Raw genomic sequence first — 18,760 nt, 5'->3', positions numbered from 1 at the left:
ATAGGAGCTCATTTTGATTAAATAATTTCTTAACATTGATGAAAAAGTGCTAGTTCAACTGGCAGATTATTTCACATATACTGTGGGGAAAAATGTCATATTAGCAGTACATTTTCATCAACGTTAAAAAATTAACTTGAGCTCCTTAACTTAATTTAAGGAGCTTAAAGCTTAAAACTTTTATCTTGCTGAAAAGTTGCTTTTAAGTTAATTATGTCTTGTCTCAAGTGTACTAAGAGATTTACACTAGACAGAAATGTGTCTGTTGGTTTTGGTTGTTTTGCAGTGAAAGGACAAAGTCAGACAATTTAAAGAGTTTTTTTTGGTATAAATGTCTAAAGTCTCTTGATTATTATTCAAGTGTGGCTCAGTTCAATATGTGGTTGATTCAGATATCGTGTAAAAGATGTCAAGGTGCAAATGTTACTGATGAGAGACCTTTACAAACACAAAGTCTCCATGTTTAGTCTGCCATGTTTGTGTTCTTTCAATTTAACATCATAGTAAATAGGACTACAAACATTAAGTGACTCACTGAAAAACAGACTTGGTTCCATTGATGCAGTAATTAATGCTAAGGGAGCCCCAGACAAGTAAGGTTTACTCAATAGTTTTCAGTAGTTTGACATTAAAAGTCCTTATCTAACATTTTATATGTTCATATTTTATTTTAGTTAGTAAATAGATTGTCATTGTCATCTGGCATTTTTCTCAACTGGCCTAATATTCTGACAAGACCTAATTAATCATTATATTATTTCATTTTTTGTTTTGCTCCTTTTTCTTCAGCCATTTAAATTTTCTTTAATAATTTGTTTACATAAGATTTTTAACTTATTTTCAAAATTATTATCACAGGGATTCCTACACCGTCTTGGATAGTCCTGAATGTAATATCTTTTCAGGTCTGTATAAATATGTAAGATATTTTTAGGCTTTATGCCCTATATAATTTTCAAAAACTTGTAAACATCCACTGTTTGTCTAACATCCAACTATTCATGTCTTCATTCCACTGTTATTCCACTGTTTTTTATTTTTGCAATCTAAATTTAAATCTGCCTACATTAGAATCATTTTCATAAATTCATTATGATTTCTGCTCAATAATAGACTGAAAAAGGGCTGAAAATCTCATTTTTAATCAGTTTTAAAATTTTTAAATCTCCACTAGTGTTGTACTACTGGAAGCTAACGGAAGGGGGCAGCACTGAGCCGTCTGCCGCCATAGGGAGAAGAAGATCCTGCTTAGTGAACCGGGAGGGGGTGTCCATTTTATTTACACTAGAGAAATAGCTTTGTAACTGAAAGTCGGCTTTTCTCTGGCTTTAAAAGTTAAAAAACAGGTACGTATTTATTCTGATTGGACTGGGATATTTAATAAAAAAACGGAATACAAGCAGTTTCGAGCGGAAGTCGGTCTTTAGCTTGAGGCCTGTTTTCTGACGCTGCGCCATTAGCCGTTTTTAGCCTAGCGAGCTAACTTTGGCTTCAGTAACCACCGCGTTTGTTCAAAACACATTTATAATCAGAATCAACACCTGTTAATTTACACATTGCGATATGTTTGAGGAAATGTTAACAAAAGTCTTGGTTTTTAAAAATAAACCTTCACTTAAGGTTATGACTTAGTTGTTTAGCGTTAGCCGTTTTAGCTCCTATAGTTTGGATTTCACTCATATAGCCAATATATTTTGCGTCAAGAGTGTTATACTCTATTAATTTCCTCTTTGACAATCATTTTTATGAGCTTGTAAAAGGAAAAAATGTATAATTCAGAAAAAATATTACAGAGGTGGGTAGTCTGGTAATAGTTGCACTACTTCAGCACATTTTAACTCAAAAGTAAAATGTAGTTATCCAGGAAATAACTCAATGAAGGGTCAACAAGTATTTTATTAAAATGTCACTCAAGTTTTGAGTAACTGGCCATAACTTATTTTATTTTTTTAAATTATGTCAGACTAAAAAATAAAGTTAAGTGGAAGATGGAAAAAATCCAAACATGATTACAAAACAACAAAGTTAGGCAGAAGAAACACTTTTCCAAATCAAAATTCTTCAATATAAATTTATGAAACCAATGATTACAGTATATAATGTGTATATATTTGTTAGAACAGAGTAAAGTGCTTTCATTGACTGTATAGTATTTATGATATTGATCTCCAAATGCCCCCAGCAGATAGAAATAACTTTTAAACAACAAACTTGTGAAATAAGACATCTCACTTCAACATAAACTGCATTTTATGTTGCACTACTTAATCATAATATTACTCAATTTAAAATATAATGCATGGTGCAGTAAAATTACTCCTAAAAGTAATTTTTTTCCAAAAAGTTACTCAAGTAAATATTAACCTCTGGTTAATTATGTGTTGCATTCATTCAACAGCGAGGAATGGGAAACGTAACGTCCACTTCATTTGACCAAATAGTATTAGTAGCTGCTTTATCTTAAAAATTGCTGTTGTAAGGTTTTTGTGGTTTCTGGATCAACACATTATTTAGAAATATTTCTAAACTGTTCACCTGATTTTTGCTTTTGGTTCTGATTAAACCAAAGGACCTAAAGACGTTTAACGGTTTGTCCGCTTCCTGTTGTAGATTTTTAGAGATGAGCAGTTCAGAAGAAGTATCGTGGATTTCCTGGTTTTGTGGACTGAGGGGGAATGAGTTTTTTTGTGAAGTAAGTGACCCAACTCTAATCACTTGTTGACAGTAAAAGCAAAATTAAAAGACATGTTTGGTTCCAGATTATTTCAATGCTTTGCTACTTTTCTCTTTGCAGTAATTTGATCTGTCATAATTTATTAAAACCATAAAATGCTACTTATTTAGTTTGTAATCTTCTACTTCCATTGTGATTCTGATCCTGTTTTGATCTGATTTGGTTTAGTAAACATTATGAAACCAGAATTACTCCTTGCAATGTAACATAAGTCCAGTCAGTTTTCAGCATCTGGCAACTTTCAGACGAATCTCTTCTTCATCAGGTTTGAGTTAAATTGATCTGGAGGTTAAAAAAAAGCTATTAGATTCAGTCATGTTGAATCAGAGGCATGTTTAAAATTTGTTGATACATTCAGTGTTCATACAAGCTGGAAAAACTATAGATTATAAGCATTTATTAAATGTATTGTCCAGATTTGCTCTATTATGGTAAAAGAAGGAAATGGGAAGCTATTATGTCTGATTTTATTCCTAAACCTCATCTTTCTGTCTATCAGCTCATCCATCGCTCATCTTTTTATCCCTTCCATCCATCCTTTAATCCTTCTTTTTTCAGGAAGGAAACCTGAAATCCTTCAGGTTTCCAAGTATTTATGTCTCTATCATCAATTTGTTTGTCCTCCACTCTCTGCAGTGTTTTATGCACATAAGAATAAAAAACAAAACCTTTAAATATGTTCAACCCAGAACTCATTAAGTAGCAAAGTTAATCTGGGGAAAAAAATGTTTTAAAAATCTCCCACTAAATGTCCTTTGCGCTCCAATTATTAATCGGTTAGTTAAAAAAATAATCAATCGATCAGCCCTACATTGTACTGACAAGTCAAGCAGAAAGATTTTTTTGTTGGGGTTTTTTGCTACAAATTAAGTGTACACTAAAGGAATGTTGCTATCACATTTTAGGCAATGAATTATTTATTTTCTATTTTAAAAAAGGTATTTGTTAGTATGTTTCTAATATTATATAAAGAATCCTTTAAAGGTTAAATGAATAATTTTCACAACGTGTGATCCGGCTTATCCGGCCACAAAACTTCAGAACAAACTAAAATGAATTAATCTTTTATAAAAATCAAACGGATCTAAATCGATTCTCACAACCCGACCCAGTATCCAGTAGAAGTTTACGTTTGGTCTTTTGTGTTTCCCTGAACTCCAGGTGGATGAGGATTACATCCAGGACAAGTTCAACCTGACGGGCCTGAATGAGCAGGTTCCTCACTACCGCCAGGCCCTGGACATGATCCTGGACCTGGAACCGGGTCGGTACTGCTGTCTGTAGTAGTTCTGACTAAGATGTTTGACTTTCATCTGTTTTTTCTCATCATAGCTATTTTATGAAGCCCAGTTTGCTTCAGATAACGTTTTTATCCTTTTCCTCCTCCGTCCTCTTAATTCATGATGTTTTATCCTAGTAAAGATGTTTTCTCCTTGTCTTCAGACGAGGAGCTGGAGGATAATCCCAACCAGAGCGACCTGATTGAGCAGGCGGCTGAGATGCTTTACGGCCTCATCCACGCTCGCTACATCCTCACCAACCGAGGCATCGCGCAGATGGTAGGCGCCAAACCCGTCGCTTTTATCCTGCAGCTCCGGGATTGAAGACAGAAAATCATAACTTCATGCTTTTTTCCCCATCAGATCTGCTGCAACTGGAAATTAGTAAAGAAACACTATAAAAAGACAAATAATTGAAGCTTCAGTTGATCCTTATGTTGTCAGAATATGAGAATAAATGAATAAAACAGAAATACAGCTTTTGTAATTCATATAAAAATACAATCTGAACCGGGAAAAAATGAGTTGTTTTTGATGTTCAGTTTGGTTTTAGTGTTATTTTAATTTAAAAGAATGAGTAACAGTTTAATCAGGTGTTTCTGAAACTTGTCCTGCAGAGCACAGTTGTCAAACTCAAGGCCCGGGGGCCAAATCTGGCCCGCTGTAGCTTTTTATGTGGCCCAAATTACATCAATAAGTCCCTCCAGCTTCTTTCCACAAATCTGCTAAATTTATACAAAATCAACAAATCTCCACATTTTTTTCTGATTTTACTGCAAATTTTCTCAAAATTGGTGAAAACATTGAGTTTAATTGACTGCTGCCTCAGCCTTGCTTAGTTTTATACTCCCTAATTGATACGGCAAGTACATTTCTTAAAATTCCTTACAAACATTTCCATCATATGGCTCCATCAAATCTGCAGTTTTGATTGCAAAAAACATTAAAACGTCACAAAATCCTGGAGGAACAGCTGCTTACTGATATTTTAACAGTTGATGGGTTTTAGTAACACATTCTGGCACAACCGGCCCTTTAAGAACATTCAGATTTTTGATATGGAGCAAAATAAAAATGAGTTTGATGTAGAGGAACAAAATCTTCCAGTCAACTTAAACTTGCATTTTTCTGGAAGATTCTGCAACAAGGAATCAGGGAAAATTTCAAACTTTCAAACGTTACAGATTAAATGTTTCTCTAAACTCAATGAGATTTTATCACAAATGATCTTGAATTTCAAAATGAAAATCAGAAAAACTTTATTAGTCCTAGAGTGAAACTTAAGTTTTGTTGTTGCTGGATCTCCTGTAGCAGTCAGTAAAACACCAGAAAACGCCTCTGACTGAACCCATTCTGTTTTAAAGCATTCTCATGAAGATCATTTTTAGGCTTCTCCATTTGTTTCTTCATTTTTAAGACTATTTTATTTTATGTTTGAAGGTTTGCCTCAGTGATTAATTTACTGCATTCAGTAAATTTTAACAGCTTATTTTGTAGGAGAAATGTTTCAGTGTTGCTTTTGCAGAACCTGAAAGTTTTAGACGGTTTGCACATTAAATCAAATTGATGGTAAACCTGACAGACCTTTAGACTGAATTTAACATGTGATCAATCAAAAGCTAAATCTTGCCAATTTGACTGTTTTTTTTTTTTTCTGTCATCAGCTGGAAAAGTACCAGCAGGGAGACTTTGGATATTGCCCACGAGTTTATTGTGAGAATCAGCCCATGCTTCCCATCGGTGAGTTAAAACGATGCTCTTCAGATAAAGAAGTTATTGATGACGGCATCTGAACGTTTATTTGATTAAACCCGATTTGCTGCTGTTGCTGGAGTCAGAATATTTTCATGAAATGTTTCTTGAATTGGTGGAAATAAAAGTATTGTCTTGATTAAGTTAATCTAGGAATATTAGAGAAAAGAAAAATAATAATTCAAGTCAGAAAATCACTGCCAGAAGGGGAAAATCTGGAGACAATTAAGAAACCATTTTAAATGATCAGTTTCTCTGATTTTACTTTTTATAGGTTTATGTTTGAGTAAAATGAACATTATTTTATTCTATGAACTGCTGACAACATGTCTCTGAAATTACAAGAAATAATTTAGAGAAATTGTCAAAATAAGGAAAAAGATGCAGCACTTTCAGACCTCAAATACTGCAAAGAAAACAAGTTAATATTCATTAGGAACAACAATACTAATGTTTTAAGTCAGAAATCGATATTTGGTGGAATAACCAGGAGGTTTTAATGAGGTTCAGTGCAGTGGACTCTTAGTTTGTTTTTTTTACCAGAGCTGTATGTTAAACAATTTCATTGTTTTTGTTTTGAAACCATCTGGTTATATTATATTTTGTCCTGAATGTTTCATTTCAATGTACAACTCCTTGTGTTTTCTTATTTTATTTTGGTTGCTCTGATTCATTTTCTTATCCAGATATTTATTTCCTAGATCAAAACCTTTTTTTGTTGGTCTGTAATGTTTGGTGAATAAAAATAAAAATATTAGGGATGCAGGATATTAGATTTTGGGTCGAAATCCGATGTACTAAAACTCATTTGATCGCTAACCGATACCAATATCTTTCCTATACCTACTGACTGAAGCTCTGTGGCTTTCTCTAAAATACCGAAATGATGCAACACTTTCAACTTGCTTCATGTTTAATGCCATATTTATCATCACATCTGCTCTCTCTAAGACTGTGACACTCAATCAGGCATCACTGTCTCTGGTTTGTCATATAAAAACAACGGCTTTTATGTCGGTGAGTCTTTTTGACAGAATTTCACAGCTAACATCGGCCCATAACGTCCTGCATCCCAGTACAAAATAGAAGAAATAAAAATGTTTTCATGTGGTGAACATTGAGTTTGTGTTGATCTCCTCCCTTCCTCTGCAGGCCTGTCGGACATCCCAGGGGAGGCCATGGTGAAGCTCTACTGCCCTAAATGTATGGACGTTTACACACCCAAGTCCTCCAGACACCACCACACAGACGGAGCCTACTTCGGCACCGGCTTCCCCCACATGCTCTTCATGGTTCACCCCGAGTACCGACCCAAAAGACCCGCCAACCAGTTTGTCCCCCGGTTAGTAAAACGTGCAGTCGGCCTGAACGGTTGTTTACAGAACGGACGCCCGCTGTGTGTCGCACACAAATGCGTCCCCCTGGGAACCTCAACAGAACTAACTTGTTACATCCTTTTTTTCATGAAACATTTTCTGTTCAGAAGAAAACATTTTCTACACAGAGCATTTGAATGTAAATGTAGACACTTGAAAAGAATACATGTAATTATGTTGGCTAAACAAAAAAACAACAACAAAATTATCAAATTTTATCTTAACTTTTCTATTCCTTTTTTAAAATTTAATTTAACTCTTTTTCCAAAAATTCAACGCAGTTCAATAGGATTTAAACACTTCAACTATAACAAATTTATTTATTATAACAATAATTTATCCCAAATGTTTTTGCGATAAATAATAATGTTGCTGTTTTGAGACCATTTTCAAGTAATATGTTAGTAATGGCATAATAATGCAACAACACATTCTCAAATATCAATGAACTTTCAATTTTAATGAAAATTTAACACTTTAACTGGAAGACATTTTAAATATCCAAAATAAATAAACGAAACGACAAATAAAATTAATTATTTAGTCTCTTTAAACAAAATTGTCCTTCAGTTTGAGACCAGAACACCAGACTGTGGACTTTTATCATCCAGTTTTTGGTAGGAAGAAAGAAAAATGACAAATCATGCAAGTGGAAATGATTGAGCTTGTTTTAATTTATCATTTGATTTATTGATTTATTGCTTATTTATTGCAGGTTTGATTACCTGAACTGATTGACTAAAATGAAGACGGTTGAGTTTCTTTGTGTAGCTCATTTCAGTAACACGGCGGTTCAAAGTGTTTTATAAACATCATGAAAACATTAAAACACCTTACAGTGAAAAACAGATATCACATTTTGATGAGCGCCACCATCAAAATCATCAATACACATCCAATATATTGATTAATGTTTCATTGATTATGTTTCAAAAGCAACTTTAAACAGGAGGTTTTTAGTCTAGAATTAAAGGAACTCAGTGTTTCGGCTGGTTTGCAGTTTTCTGGGAGTTTGTTCCAGACTTGTGGTGCATAGAAGCTGAATGCTACTTCTTCCTGTTTGGTTCTTTTTCTGGGGATGCAGAGCAGAACCAGAACCAGAAGAGGTCTGGGAGGTTGCTATGACAACAGCAGATCTTTAATGTATTGTGGTGCTGAGCCGTTCAGTGATTTATAAACTAACAACAGTATTTTAAAGTCTATTCTTTGAGCTACAGGGAGCCAGTGGAGGGACTTTAAAACTGGTGTTATGTGCTCTATCTTCCTGGTTTTAGTGAGAACGCGAGCAGCAGCATTCTGGATCAGCTGCAGCTGTTTGATTGATTTGTTGGACAGACCTGTGAAGACGCTGCTGCAATAATCAATACAACTGAAGATAAACGCATGGATGAGTTTCTCTAGATCTTGCTGAGACATTAGTCCTCTAATCCTGGAAATGTTCTTCAGGTGATAGAAGGCCGACTTTGTAACTGTCTTTATGTGGCTCTGCAGGTTCAGGTCAGAGTCCATCACTACTCCCAGGTTTCGGGCTGATCGCTGGTTTTCAGTTGTAATAACTGAAGCTGTGCATTGACTCTAGATCGTTCCTCTTTAGGTCCAAAGATAATAACTTCAGTTTTGTTTCTGTTCAGCTGGAGAAAGTTTTGGCACATCCACACGTTTATCTTGTCTGAGCGTTTATTTATTTAGCATCTGTCATCATGAGGCTCTGAAGGTTCAGGTCTGAGTCCATCACTGCCAAAACTCTCAGAAACTACCGATCTCTATTTGACGTCTGTTTCTTACCGTGTGTTTCCTGCAGTCTGTACGGCTTTAAGATCCACCCCATGGCCTACCAGCTGCAGCTGCAAGCCGCCTCCAGCTTCAAGAGCCCCGTCAAGGCCATCCGCTAGGAGCAACGAGGAGGAGGAGGAGGAAGAATGTGGCGAAAGGAGAGTCAGGAAAGAAGCAGGTGGAGAGGGGTCAGCCGTATTTTCCCCAGATGCCCCCTCGCCATAATGGAGACTGTATTATTTTTGCTTTAGATTAGCCCATATGAGGGAAAAAGGGTAAAGATTTAAGTGTGAAATAGACAGAAGAATAAAACACACTTACACTTACACAGCTATGAGAAACACACACACACGCCGACAGAGCCACACACTTTAGATTCACCGAACTCATCCGTGCCAAAAACAGAAGGTGGGAGGAAGCAGAGGGACGGCGGGGCTTCGTGGCACTGCAGCTTGTTTCCTGGTGAGCCTCCATCTTTGCTAAGCTTCCTCTCCCGTTTGGATGCTGCTGGGAGGCGGGTTTTTATTTTCATTTCCTCTTCATCGTCACTCATCAAAGCAGGAAAACACGGAGCTACTTCTGAGGCGGTTGTGTGGAACGTTGTGTTAAATTTGCCTTAAGGTGCAGAAAATAATCAAATCTGACTTTCTGAGTCGTCAAACAATTGTAATTAATGCCGCTGTGTAACAACCTCCTGCATGTGAAAGCAGCCGCCAGTAAAAACGCAGCTCCTGCTCTGAATGTCGGCAGATTTCCTCCCCCGCGCAGATTCAGCTTCGCCGCAGAAACAGTTTGACGTCGAGACGTTTCATCCATTCACAAACTAAAAACGCTGATAAATGGTTTGTAGGACTCGCTGTTTGTCAACGCAGCTGGTTTAGTTTGTGTTTTTTTGTTTTTGTTTGCTTTCCTCTTAACAAGGAAGCTGTAAATGTGACCTTTTGACCCTGCTGGCTTGTTTGGTTTTTATTTTTAGCTAAAAAAAAAACAACTTGAAGTTGAACTTTGCTCTGATTTCAGTTTAATGTTTCTTTATACTTCATAATTTATATTCATTTAGTCCCATTTAAAGAAATATTAAGTAAGGATTCATAATTGGACTTGAAATATGTCATTTGGTTTGATCAAACATCTGAGTTTAGCTTTCTAACTTTGTCATCTAACAGATAAAAACCTGTCAATAAAGAGGATTTTATTTTGATTTATATTTGGATGATCTCCATCAAAGATTTATTTTAATTGCAGCTTGATTGTTTGTGCTGCTGAGAGCGAACCTGCGTAGTTTTGCAGATTGTTTTGTTTGTTTTAGTGTTTAAGTATAATCCTTAATCTGGATTAGACGCTACAGAAACTATTTTTGAGAATTTTTACAAACAAAAACGATCACAAATTGATTTAAAACACTCATTTATTGTAAGACACTCCAGTCTATATTTGAAAAATTTTACTTTTCTTGTTAAAATAGTCGATCGGTGGTGAAAAATAAATAAATAAATGAATCGGGTGATTATAAACCTCCTGTAGCTCAACGTTTACGTCCCACAAAGTTTATAAAAACTGATGGAAGTTTTATGAAATATTTTACAGATGCTGAACTTTGTGGATTCTGAAATGGAAATATTGGAGAGGTTTTGTTTGGTGTGGGGTCACAGGGTCACTTCATTTCCCTAAAACGGCTTCCTGAGCGTGGACTGAACAGCTTTGTGTGGATTTCTTCTAGTTGTTTGTATTTATTGCCTTCTGTCCATCATTATGATCAAATATCATGATTAATCCGTTTGTATGTGCTGAACGGTTTCTGCTGCAGCCCTCGTGGTTCTGATCCACGTTCTGGCTCACGATCAAACCAGAATAATGAAGTTGAAGTTGGTAATCTGTGTTGGCACTGAAGGTTTTGCTAGAAACACAATGTGGAGCCACTTTAGCCGACTTAGATTTTTTTCTTTAAGTTAATTTTGTTTAATTTTCTGGGTTTGGTTGCATTCACTGACTGACCTCCTGGTTTCTACCTTTTTTGCTCTTTAGCTGCCCATATAACCGCAGTAAATAACTCTTAACTCATAAAATAGATAAAAACATAAACATGTCAAACTATTTCTGAGGAGTTCGACAATCTGAATCCATCAGCTCGTTCTTCTGCTGCACCGATCCGACTTCAGCCTCTCCTCCGTTTTTATTTATGTTGAGCTTCAGAGACGGACTCTCCAGATCTGTTTACCTTTTCTTTTCACTTTTTCCCCTCAGTTTTTGATGGACTCAACAGACCGCCCCCCTCGTTTGTGTGACTGCAACTGTGTTTTCTTTTCAAGACTTTATGACACAAGAGAAACTGTATTTATGTGTCCAGATTTTAACTCATGTTTGTGTTGTTGTGTTTGTGCGACTGGAAGGCTGAGCAGGATTCGGAAACTCAATAAACTTCTATTTTCTTTTCATGTCTTTTGTCGTCTCTGTTGAAATTCAGCCTTGGTGCTACCAGGTGGCACTATAGAGAAAGTTAAAATTATTTTCTGAATAGTTGATCACAATTTTGTATTTTACTGTAGCATAACTTTGTCAGTGTAATTAATATTTACTGTAATTCTCAAACTGTATTTAGATAGGAAAAAATGACATTGTTGTGGTTTATTTGTGTAAACGGTACAGATATTAATATGCAAAATTCACATTTTACACGTTTTTATACTTATATTTAGGTCTTTGTTTTATTCTAAAAACAGTTAAACTGCTTAAAAAACAAAGAAAGACCCAGCTGTTCTTTTGGTGATTTGGAAAATGAGACGTTTCAAAAATCAACCGACCGTTGAGTCGCGCTGCGCCGTTACCTAGCAACGTCACCTAGCAACCCGATCGAGCGCCATTACGTTTTGTCAGCTCGTTTTATTGCTGTCTGCGCTGTACAACGGCAATTCAGGGATTAAAATGGTAAAATATATGAGGTGGAATTGACTTTTCTGCATTTCACAAAAGTACATTTAAATTGTGTGATATGTAATATTTCGGTTTTAGAAAGTCTTTTTGTGTGTGTGCATAAGGTACATGTGTAGGGCAAATTATGTACCAATGAGTATTATTTACAAAAATTAGATAAATATATCTACTTTTGATAAATATACATATATCAGTGTTTTTTTTCTGATTTTGGACATTCCCAGGTTACAATAATGCTTAAGAAAGTATCAATTAGAATAAATAGGACGGTGGGAATAACTTCATTTTCTGCTTTATTCGTATAAATTGACATTTTAGGGCTTAAAAATGAATACATATGTATGGGGAGGACTGTCATGGTGGAGCAATTTATTTACAAACATCTTTCCATAAAAGTTGCCAATTCTGATGCTCTTGGACACAGATTCACATATGATTCCTCACCAAACTATTTCTGAATCCCAAATGTCTGTGTGTGTTTTTTCCTGTAGAGAAGAAAGGGCGTTTTCCTGTTTTGGGGTGTGGCTGCAGGGATATTTCACATGACTCTTGACAAACAGCAGTTAAGTGGGCAGATTTCCACAGCATTAACACAAAATCACAAGATTGCAGTGCTGTTGCTATGGTTATGTTTACCTCCTGGCTACTGTTTAGTCGTCCTCCTGCAGAGACGCAAGCAGGAAATTAAAACTGCTCCTACACACAGCTTGAACATATGAAGGCCGTATTTCGGCTGCCATTGGAAATGACTGAAAAGTCTGGGTTTTCCTCATGTGGCTGCTAAGTTTCTGCAGTGGAAGAAGAGGAGGAGTCTTCCTCTTGACTCAGGATAACCTCAAACCACAGTTTGGGACCTTCCCTTCTCCTCTGCCTCCTGTTTTATGAGTTGTTTGAACGCCAGAGGAGTCACAGGCTGACGCACCGAGCTGAGACGGTTTCTAAACGCAGACAGTGTTTGACTTAGAATCAGATGTTGCAGTTGGGGAATTTTTCCACACCCTGTTGCAGCAATTTGGTTTTGTATAACTTTTATGTGGCATAGTTGAGTAAAAAATAAATAATAATCCATGTTAATTAGAATATTACATATTGTAGCTTACATTTTTCTATAGGTTACTAATTTATCTAGAAATTAGATCCACAGAATATGATTTTAATACAGAAATGATTTCCAAGAGACTGTCACTGACCAATTAAAACATTTTAAAATATAAACATATGAGCTTAATAAATAATATATTTAATATCTGCTCAAAAATTATTTACAAAAGTCACTTTTGACCTGATAAATGGGCCCCATTGGAAAACATATTCTACATGATTAGATATGACTAAGTGATAAGGTGAAGTATTAAGGCCACGCAAAAAGAAAAAGTGGTAATATTATGAGAATAGTCATAAAATTATCAGAATAAAGTCATATTGAAAGAATAAAGTTGTACAAGAATAAAGTAGAAAATAATATCAGAATAAAGTCATAATAATATGTAAAAACAGTCATAATTTGACATTAAAGTCGTAATAATTTGAGAATAGTCATAGTATTACAACTTTATTCTATACGACTGTATTTTCATATTAAGAAATTATTTTCATAATTTTATAACTTTATTTTTGTGATTTTATGTTATTTTATTTCTTAGTATGACCCTAGTAATTCATCATAAAATGGAAAGTTGAATGGAAGGAAGAACTGTGGCACAGAAGGGTGTCTCAGCAACAACTGTCACATTTCTCTTTGTTCAGCCACTTCTAAACCAGAGGCAACATCAGAAGTATCTATATTGATTAGTTATTGATCAGTTATTGAGATGCTGATTTCATTTCCTAACTGGACTTTGTTCCACCCACACTGCCAAAAGGATTCAGGGTTTTATTCACCAGAGCTGAACCTCATAAGAATCTGTGAAATTATTTTTGTCTATGAAAGCAACATTAGCAACATTAGCATCTTTGACGCCTGATTGGTGCCACAACTATTTGAGAACAAATTTGACATTTTATAGCTGCTTCTAAAGAGGAAAAACTTTTCATTTTCACATTTTTTTCTTTTACTGTAGTCGTCTACTCTTGGTGCCATTTGTATATATTTTTTCTAATAATATGAAATGTGTTGGTTACTAAATCCAAACATGAGAATTAGCTTCTAGAGGAGGAGCCGTCACAAGGAACTGATCAACCAATCAGAAGCAGACTTTGTTGTACAGCCAATAAGAAGAACTTTCTTAAAATAAACAAAACGATTTCATTTTTCAGACTAAAAATGTCAACAATATGTCATTAAATACATAACTATTTTTTTAATTTAATGTTTAAAATATGCAGTTACATTATTTAATAAAACATGTTCACTGAATCACACGACCAGAGTCCAACAGCCACTGAGTCAGTGTGTTAAAAATATAAACATCAATGAGTCAGATGAGTAACCTGACCATCACAGTCGAACAAATGTAAAGTCCATTTAAAGTAATATGATTTGGATGTTTTGGAAATAAGAAGATGTTTTAATTGCTGTTTAAATATTCAACAGAAAATTTTAAAAACACCCGGAGAAAAAGACAGTTAAAGTTTAAACAGAAGAAGGAAGTCGTCACTATAATTATTATTAGGTTTTTACATTTATTTGATTGGAAGAAAAAGTTTATTTCTTTGCAGTACAGTCCCTAGAAAAAGTTTTTACACCCTTTTCCTTGGAAAGGGTGTACAAACACATTTCCTAGAAAAGAAAAAGGCTTTCCTTTCTAGGAAATAGGAAAAGATTGATTTATCAAAGCAAATCGATTTGCTTTGATAAATCAATCTGATCAAGAAAATTTGGCTTTTTGCCCGTAAAAATGTACAAAAACAAAACCTTTAATGTCAAAGTTAAAATTGATTTCCACAAAACTAACAACAATTAAATAAAAATATGTAATGTAGAATAAGTGCTTGCATAAATATTCACTCCCTTTAAAGGAAAGGGATGGGATTCAGAGAATGTGACTGACCTAATTTAACTTGGCTCGGTCAATTTTACCTAAAATTTTACTTAAACTTTAAGTAAAACAAAGACATTTTGAATAATGTCAACTTTGTGTTAATTGTGTCATGACTTACAGAATGACACTTAATGATAACAGTCCTAAATATTCATAAAGACTTACTCATGTTCATCAAAGGTGTTATTTTTATGACAGAGTCATGACAGTCTTATTCACAACCCGTCAAATAAAGTGTTACCCTCGTCTGTTCCAGCAGCCATTGTACTGTGCATACAGTGGTAAAACCAGCTGACCAAACGCGCTCGAGTTCAGCTTTGGTTGCTAAGTAGGGGTAGAGGTAGGGTTGCTAGGTAACAGCACAGTGCCCACTGACTTGTGATGTTTGGAAACTACCCATTTTCTGGACATAAAAAACATGAACTTAGAGCAAAAAACATCTGAATGATTTTTTTTAAGCTCTTGGTTTTCAGAAGCAATAAAAACCCAAATGGAAGTATATAAATGTGAATTTTGCATTATACGTTCCCTTTAAATATTTTTTACTTATTTTTCATTACTTTGTAGAAATCAGTTTTCATTTCAAATGTAAGGAGTTTTTAAAAATATATTTCTTTTGTCAGAAAAGCAAGATTTTGTTGATAATAACTGATTTGTAAGAGGTAAAACTTCCAAGCAGGTGAACTTTTTCTTTCGGCACTGATTGTTCAAATATGTCGTTTTTTCTTTTGCTATTTCTTTTCTTTTCTCCGCCGCAGTTTGGTGAATAAGGATCAGTCTGTTTGCCACACGCCTTCTCAAGATGTTGAGAAACACAGAGGATCTGTGGGCAAAACAGCAGAGCAGCATTTCCCCGGGCCGCCTGCCTCCTCCCTCAGCGTTTCAGCATTGTGACTCTGCAGAAGTCATTTCATAACTGACCGCCCTCCAGCAGAAATCCGCTTCACGATCAGATAATCACCAAATTACTCTCATGGAAACAGGAAAACCTTGGAAACACACAACTCCATTACTCTGTTTGAAACTCTCGTTGTTTGTTCGCAGACTTTCAGCCACAACAAACATTCAGGAATGTTGGAGAGCAAAGCAGAAAATATGGGGCCTGATTAGAATCCCTCCCGCCAAAAGTCCAGTTGGTTCTTTTCCACCTACTAAACGTTAAATGAGAGGAAACACCAGCAGGAACTTCCCACCGTTAAAGATCCGCCATTATTCTTCACTGACCAAAATATACACTGCAAAAACACAAAATCAGCAAGTATTTTTTATAGTTTTGTAGAGCAACCAACTTAGTACACTTAAATTAAGACAAAACTAACTTTAAAGTAACTTATAAACAAAATATATGAGCTTGTTTTAAGTAGATAATTCCTTGGTATTGATGAAAAGTTTAATTTTCAGATTATTTCACTTATAACTTGGGGAAATTGTCTTGTTGTAAGTAAGTTTATCCAATTGAACTAGAACTGTTGCATCAATATTAAGGAACTACTGACTTAATACCAGCTGCCATAACTTGCTGGTAAGTTAATTTAGTCTTATTTCAAGTGTAATAAGATATTTTCACTAGAAAATAGACTAAAAGTACTTTATAATATTTGCTGTTTTTGCAGTGAATGATATACATGTTCATTACATTTAATATGCAAAATCTTTCTCAGATATTTAGATACATACTCAAATGCCTTAAAAATCTACTTAAATACAGTAATGAAGTACTTTAACTTTTTTACGTTACACTTCTGTCACTGAGAAATATCAACAACAGACATCAGAGTCTGACTCTAAAAACCAGGTTTAGTACAGAAGAGATAAAGATGCGGGCAGGAAGAAGTACAGGAAGTTGGAAACTCTAATAGAGATAAGAAGTGAGGAATCTGAGACACAGACAGAAGAACAAGATTATTTTCTGTTGTTCTGCTTTGAGCTCCAGGCTGATGTTACGCTTCAAACTCACACTGTATTTCCCTTCCACCCATGTGCAAGATTCATTTCACCAGAAAATCTTCCTCTTTTGCTTCGCTTACAGTTTTTGCCCATCCTGTCCCCAAAATATATTCAGTGACATGTTTTCAGTAAATGGAACGTTTTTAGAGAAATTCACATTTTGCTCTTTTTCGTGCTTCCATTTGTGTCTCTGCTGTTTCTTAAATAAACATCCAACCATTTTTTGGGGCAATAAGTCAATGTTTTTTTGGTGTCTGGAAAATGAGCCATTTCAAAAGCCTCCATTAAGGCACAGCGCAGTTACCTAGCAACCCAAGCTGAGCTCCAACGTGTTTGGTCAGCTGGTTTTACCACTTCATGCCCAGCACATGAAGGGGTAAAACCGCTTCCAGCAGTACAATGGCTGCTGGAAAAGACGAGTGTTTTTTTGTCGACCTACTATTCAGAAACCACTTGCTGCATTCTTGTTGGTTGTGCAGGAGTCTCCACTACTGCTTGTCAAAGAGATGCAGTCATGTAACTCAGCATCTGTTTGCAGCCATTTTTTATGCGATTGTAAACTTTGAGTTGGGGGCGTGGCCACCAGCAGTTTCTTTGGATTTAAAGTGGCAGGAGCTCCTTAAACAGCTCCTTCTGAAAGGACCTCATATAGGCAGAACTGTTATTGGACAATGATTTTGTACAAAAATTAAAAAGAACATGTTTCGTGTCGCCCACAGATCCATCCTAAATGTGTCACGTTTAAATAAATGGGTGATCAAAAGCAGAATCTCAGTCAGTTGATCTCTGATCCTCAACAGTAGTCCTAAAAAACTGATTTCTACCCGCTAATAAAAAATAAAACTTGAACTGTGACCTCTGCTCCATGTGGCTCTCCTGTGGAAACTCTAACAGGTGATATCAAAATAAACTGCTGGAAGATAAGGGTTTGTATTAATCCGCCATTTTGTTCATGTTGAAGTGACGGTTTTATATCTTTTCTCTAAAATTAGGCAAATCAAAACCAAAAACTATCGTTTTAAAACACAATGTTTTATTTATCCACTGGCTAAGAAATTAATAAAAACCTCTATATTAATACTAGAGCCAGAGCTTCTGCTGGTGGGAAAGGCTTTCAAAGTGAATATTTACCTACTCTAGGTAAGATATTGAGTGCTTGTAACTTCTCAACAGAACCCCACTACATTTTCTCCCATTTGTGTCTAATACCTTCGTAAAACAAACTGAAATGGTTCCAGTTTGTAAAAATGTAGATTTCTTAAAATTTCCCAGTTGAATCCTGGCTTCAGGTAAAAGAGAAGAAGACATCAATAAACAAGTTGTGCTTCAGTCCGACTGTAAATAAGTTCTGTTTCTGTCATCTGCTCTCATTCCTCCCCCTTCACATGTCGCCCTGGGCATCTGCCCATTTATATCAACATTAGCTTCTGGGGGATTTGGTAGCTTTTGAAATTATACCCTTTATTTTTTACTGGAAAATGTCTAAGAAATTATACATGGGTTGGGTAGCAACTAGTTACATTAACTTGAGAAGATTTACTTTGAGGCGTATTTTTTACTACGCTGCACTTTGACCTTTACTTGAATGATTTTATTTTGAAGTATTTCCACTCTTACTTGAGTAAAATTCCTGGATTTTCTGCCCACTGAGTAAAAAACAAACATGTTTAACAGAAAATTCACAGTCAACAGACACACAGCTGCAGCTTTTGTTAAAGTTTAATACGTGTTTTTGTTGAAAGAAACTGATTTGGAAAAATTTATTTAGCCAGATTTTTTGATGATGTAATTTTTAAATATTAAGTGATTAATACTTTGACTCAGTACTTTCTACCAAATACTTTTTTACTCTTACTTGAGTAATTTCTTTTTAAAGTACTTGAGTAAAAATATGTAGAAGTAGTGCTACTCTTACTTGGGTGAATGATAAAATGTACGGAAGCAGAGGAGGTCACCCCTCCCCCACTGCTTTCTGCACGGTGACCC

The 18,760-nt window shown here is 35.4% G+C and overlaps 1 protein-coding gene across 1 annotated transcript; it reads left to right on the top strand.

Annotated features, from left to right (window-relative positions):
* Nucleotides 1-1,190: 1,190 nt before the first annotated feature.
* Nucleotides 1,191-11,350, top strand: csnk2b (casein kinase 2, beta polypeptide). Its single transcript, XM_028036328.1, has 7 exons — nucleotides 1,191-1,346; nucleotides 2,611-2,692; nucleotides 3,896-3,998; nucleotides 4,178-4,293; nucleotides 5,679-5,754; nucleotides 6,919-7,108; nucleotides 8,944-11,350. Exons 2-7 carry the CDS (start codon nucleotides 2,621-2,623, stop codon nucleotides 9,032-9,034), a joined length of 648 nt encoding a protein of 215 aa, XP_027892129.1. The 5' UTR covers nucleotides 1,191-1,346; nucleotides 2,611-2,620; the 3' UTR covers nucleotides 9,035-11,350.
* Nucleotides 11,351-18,760: the final 7,410 nt, after the last annotated feature.

This window comes from Xiphophorus couchianus, chromosome 13, assembly GCF_001444195.1.
Source record: "Xiphophorus couchianus chromosome 13, X_couchianus-1.0, whole genome shotgun sequence".
In the NCBI taxonomy this organism is placed as follows: Eukaryota; Metazoa; Chordata; class Actinopteri; order Cyprinodontiformes; family Poeciliidae; genus Xiphophorus; species Xiphophorus couchianus.
Note: the sequence above shows the minus strand (reverse complement) of the source record. Positions and strands in the feature narration are given on the sequence as shown.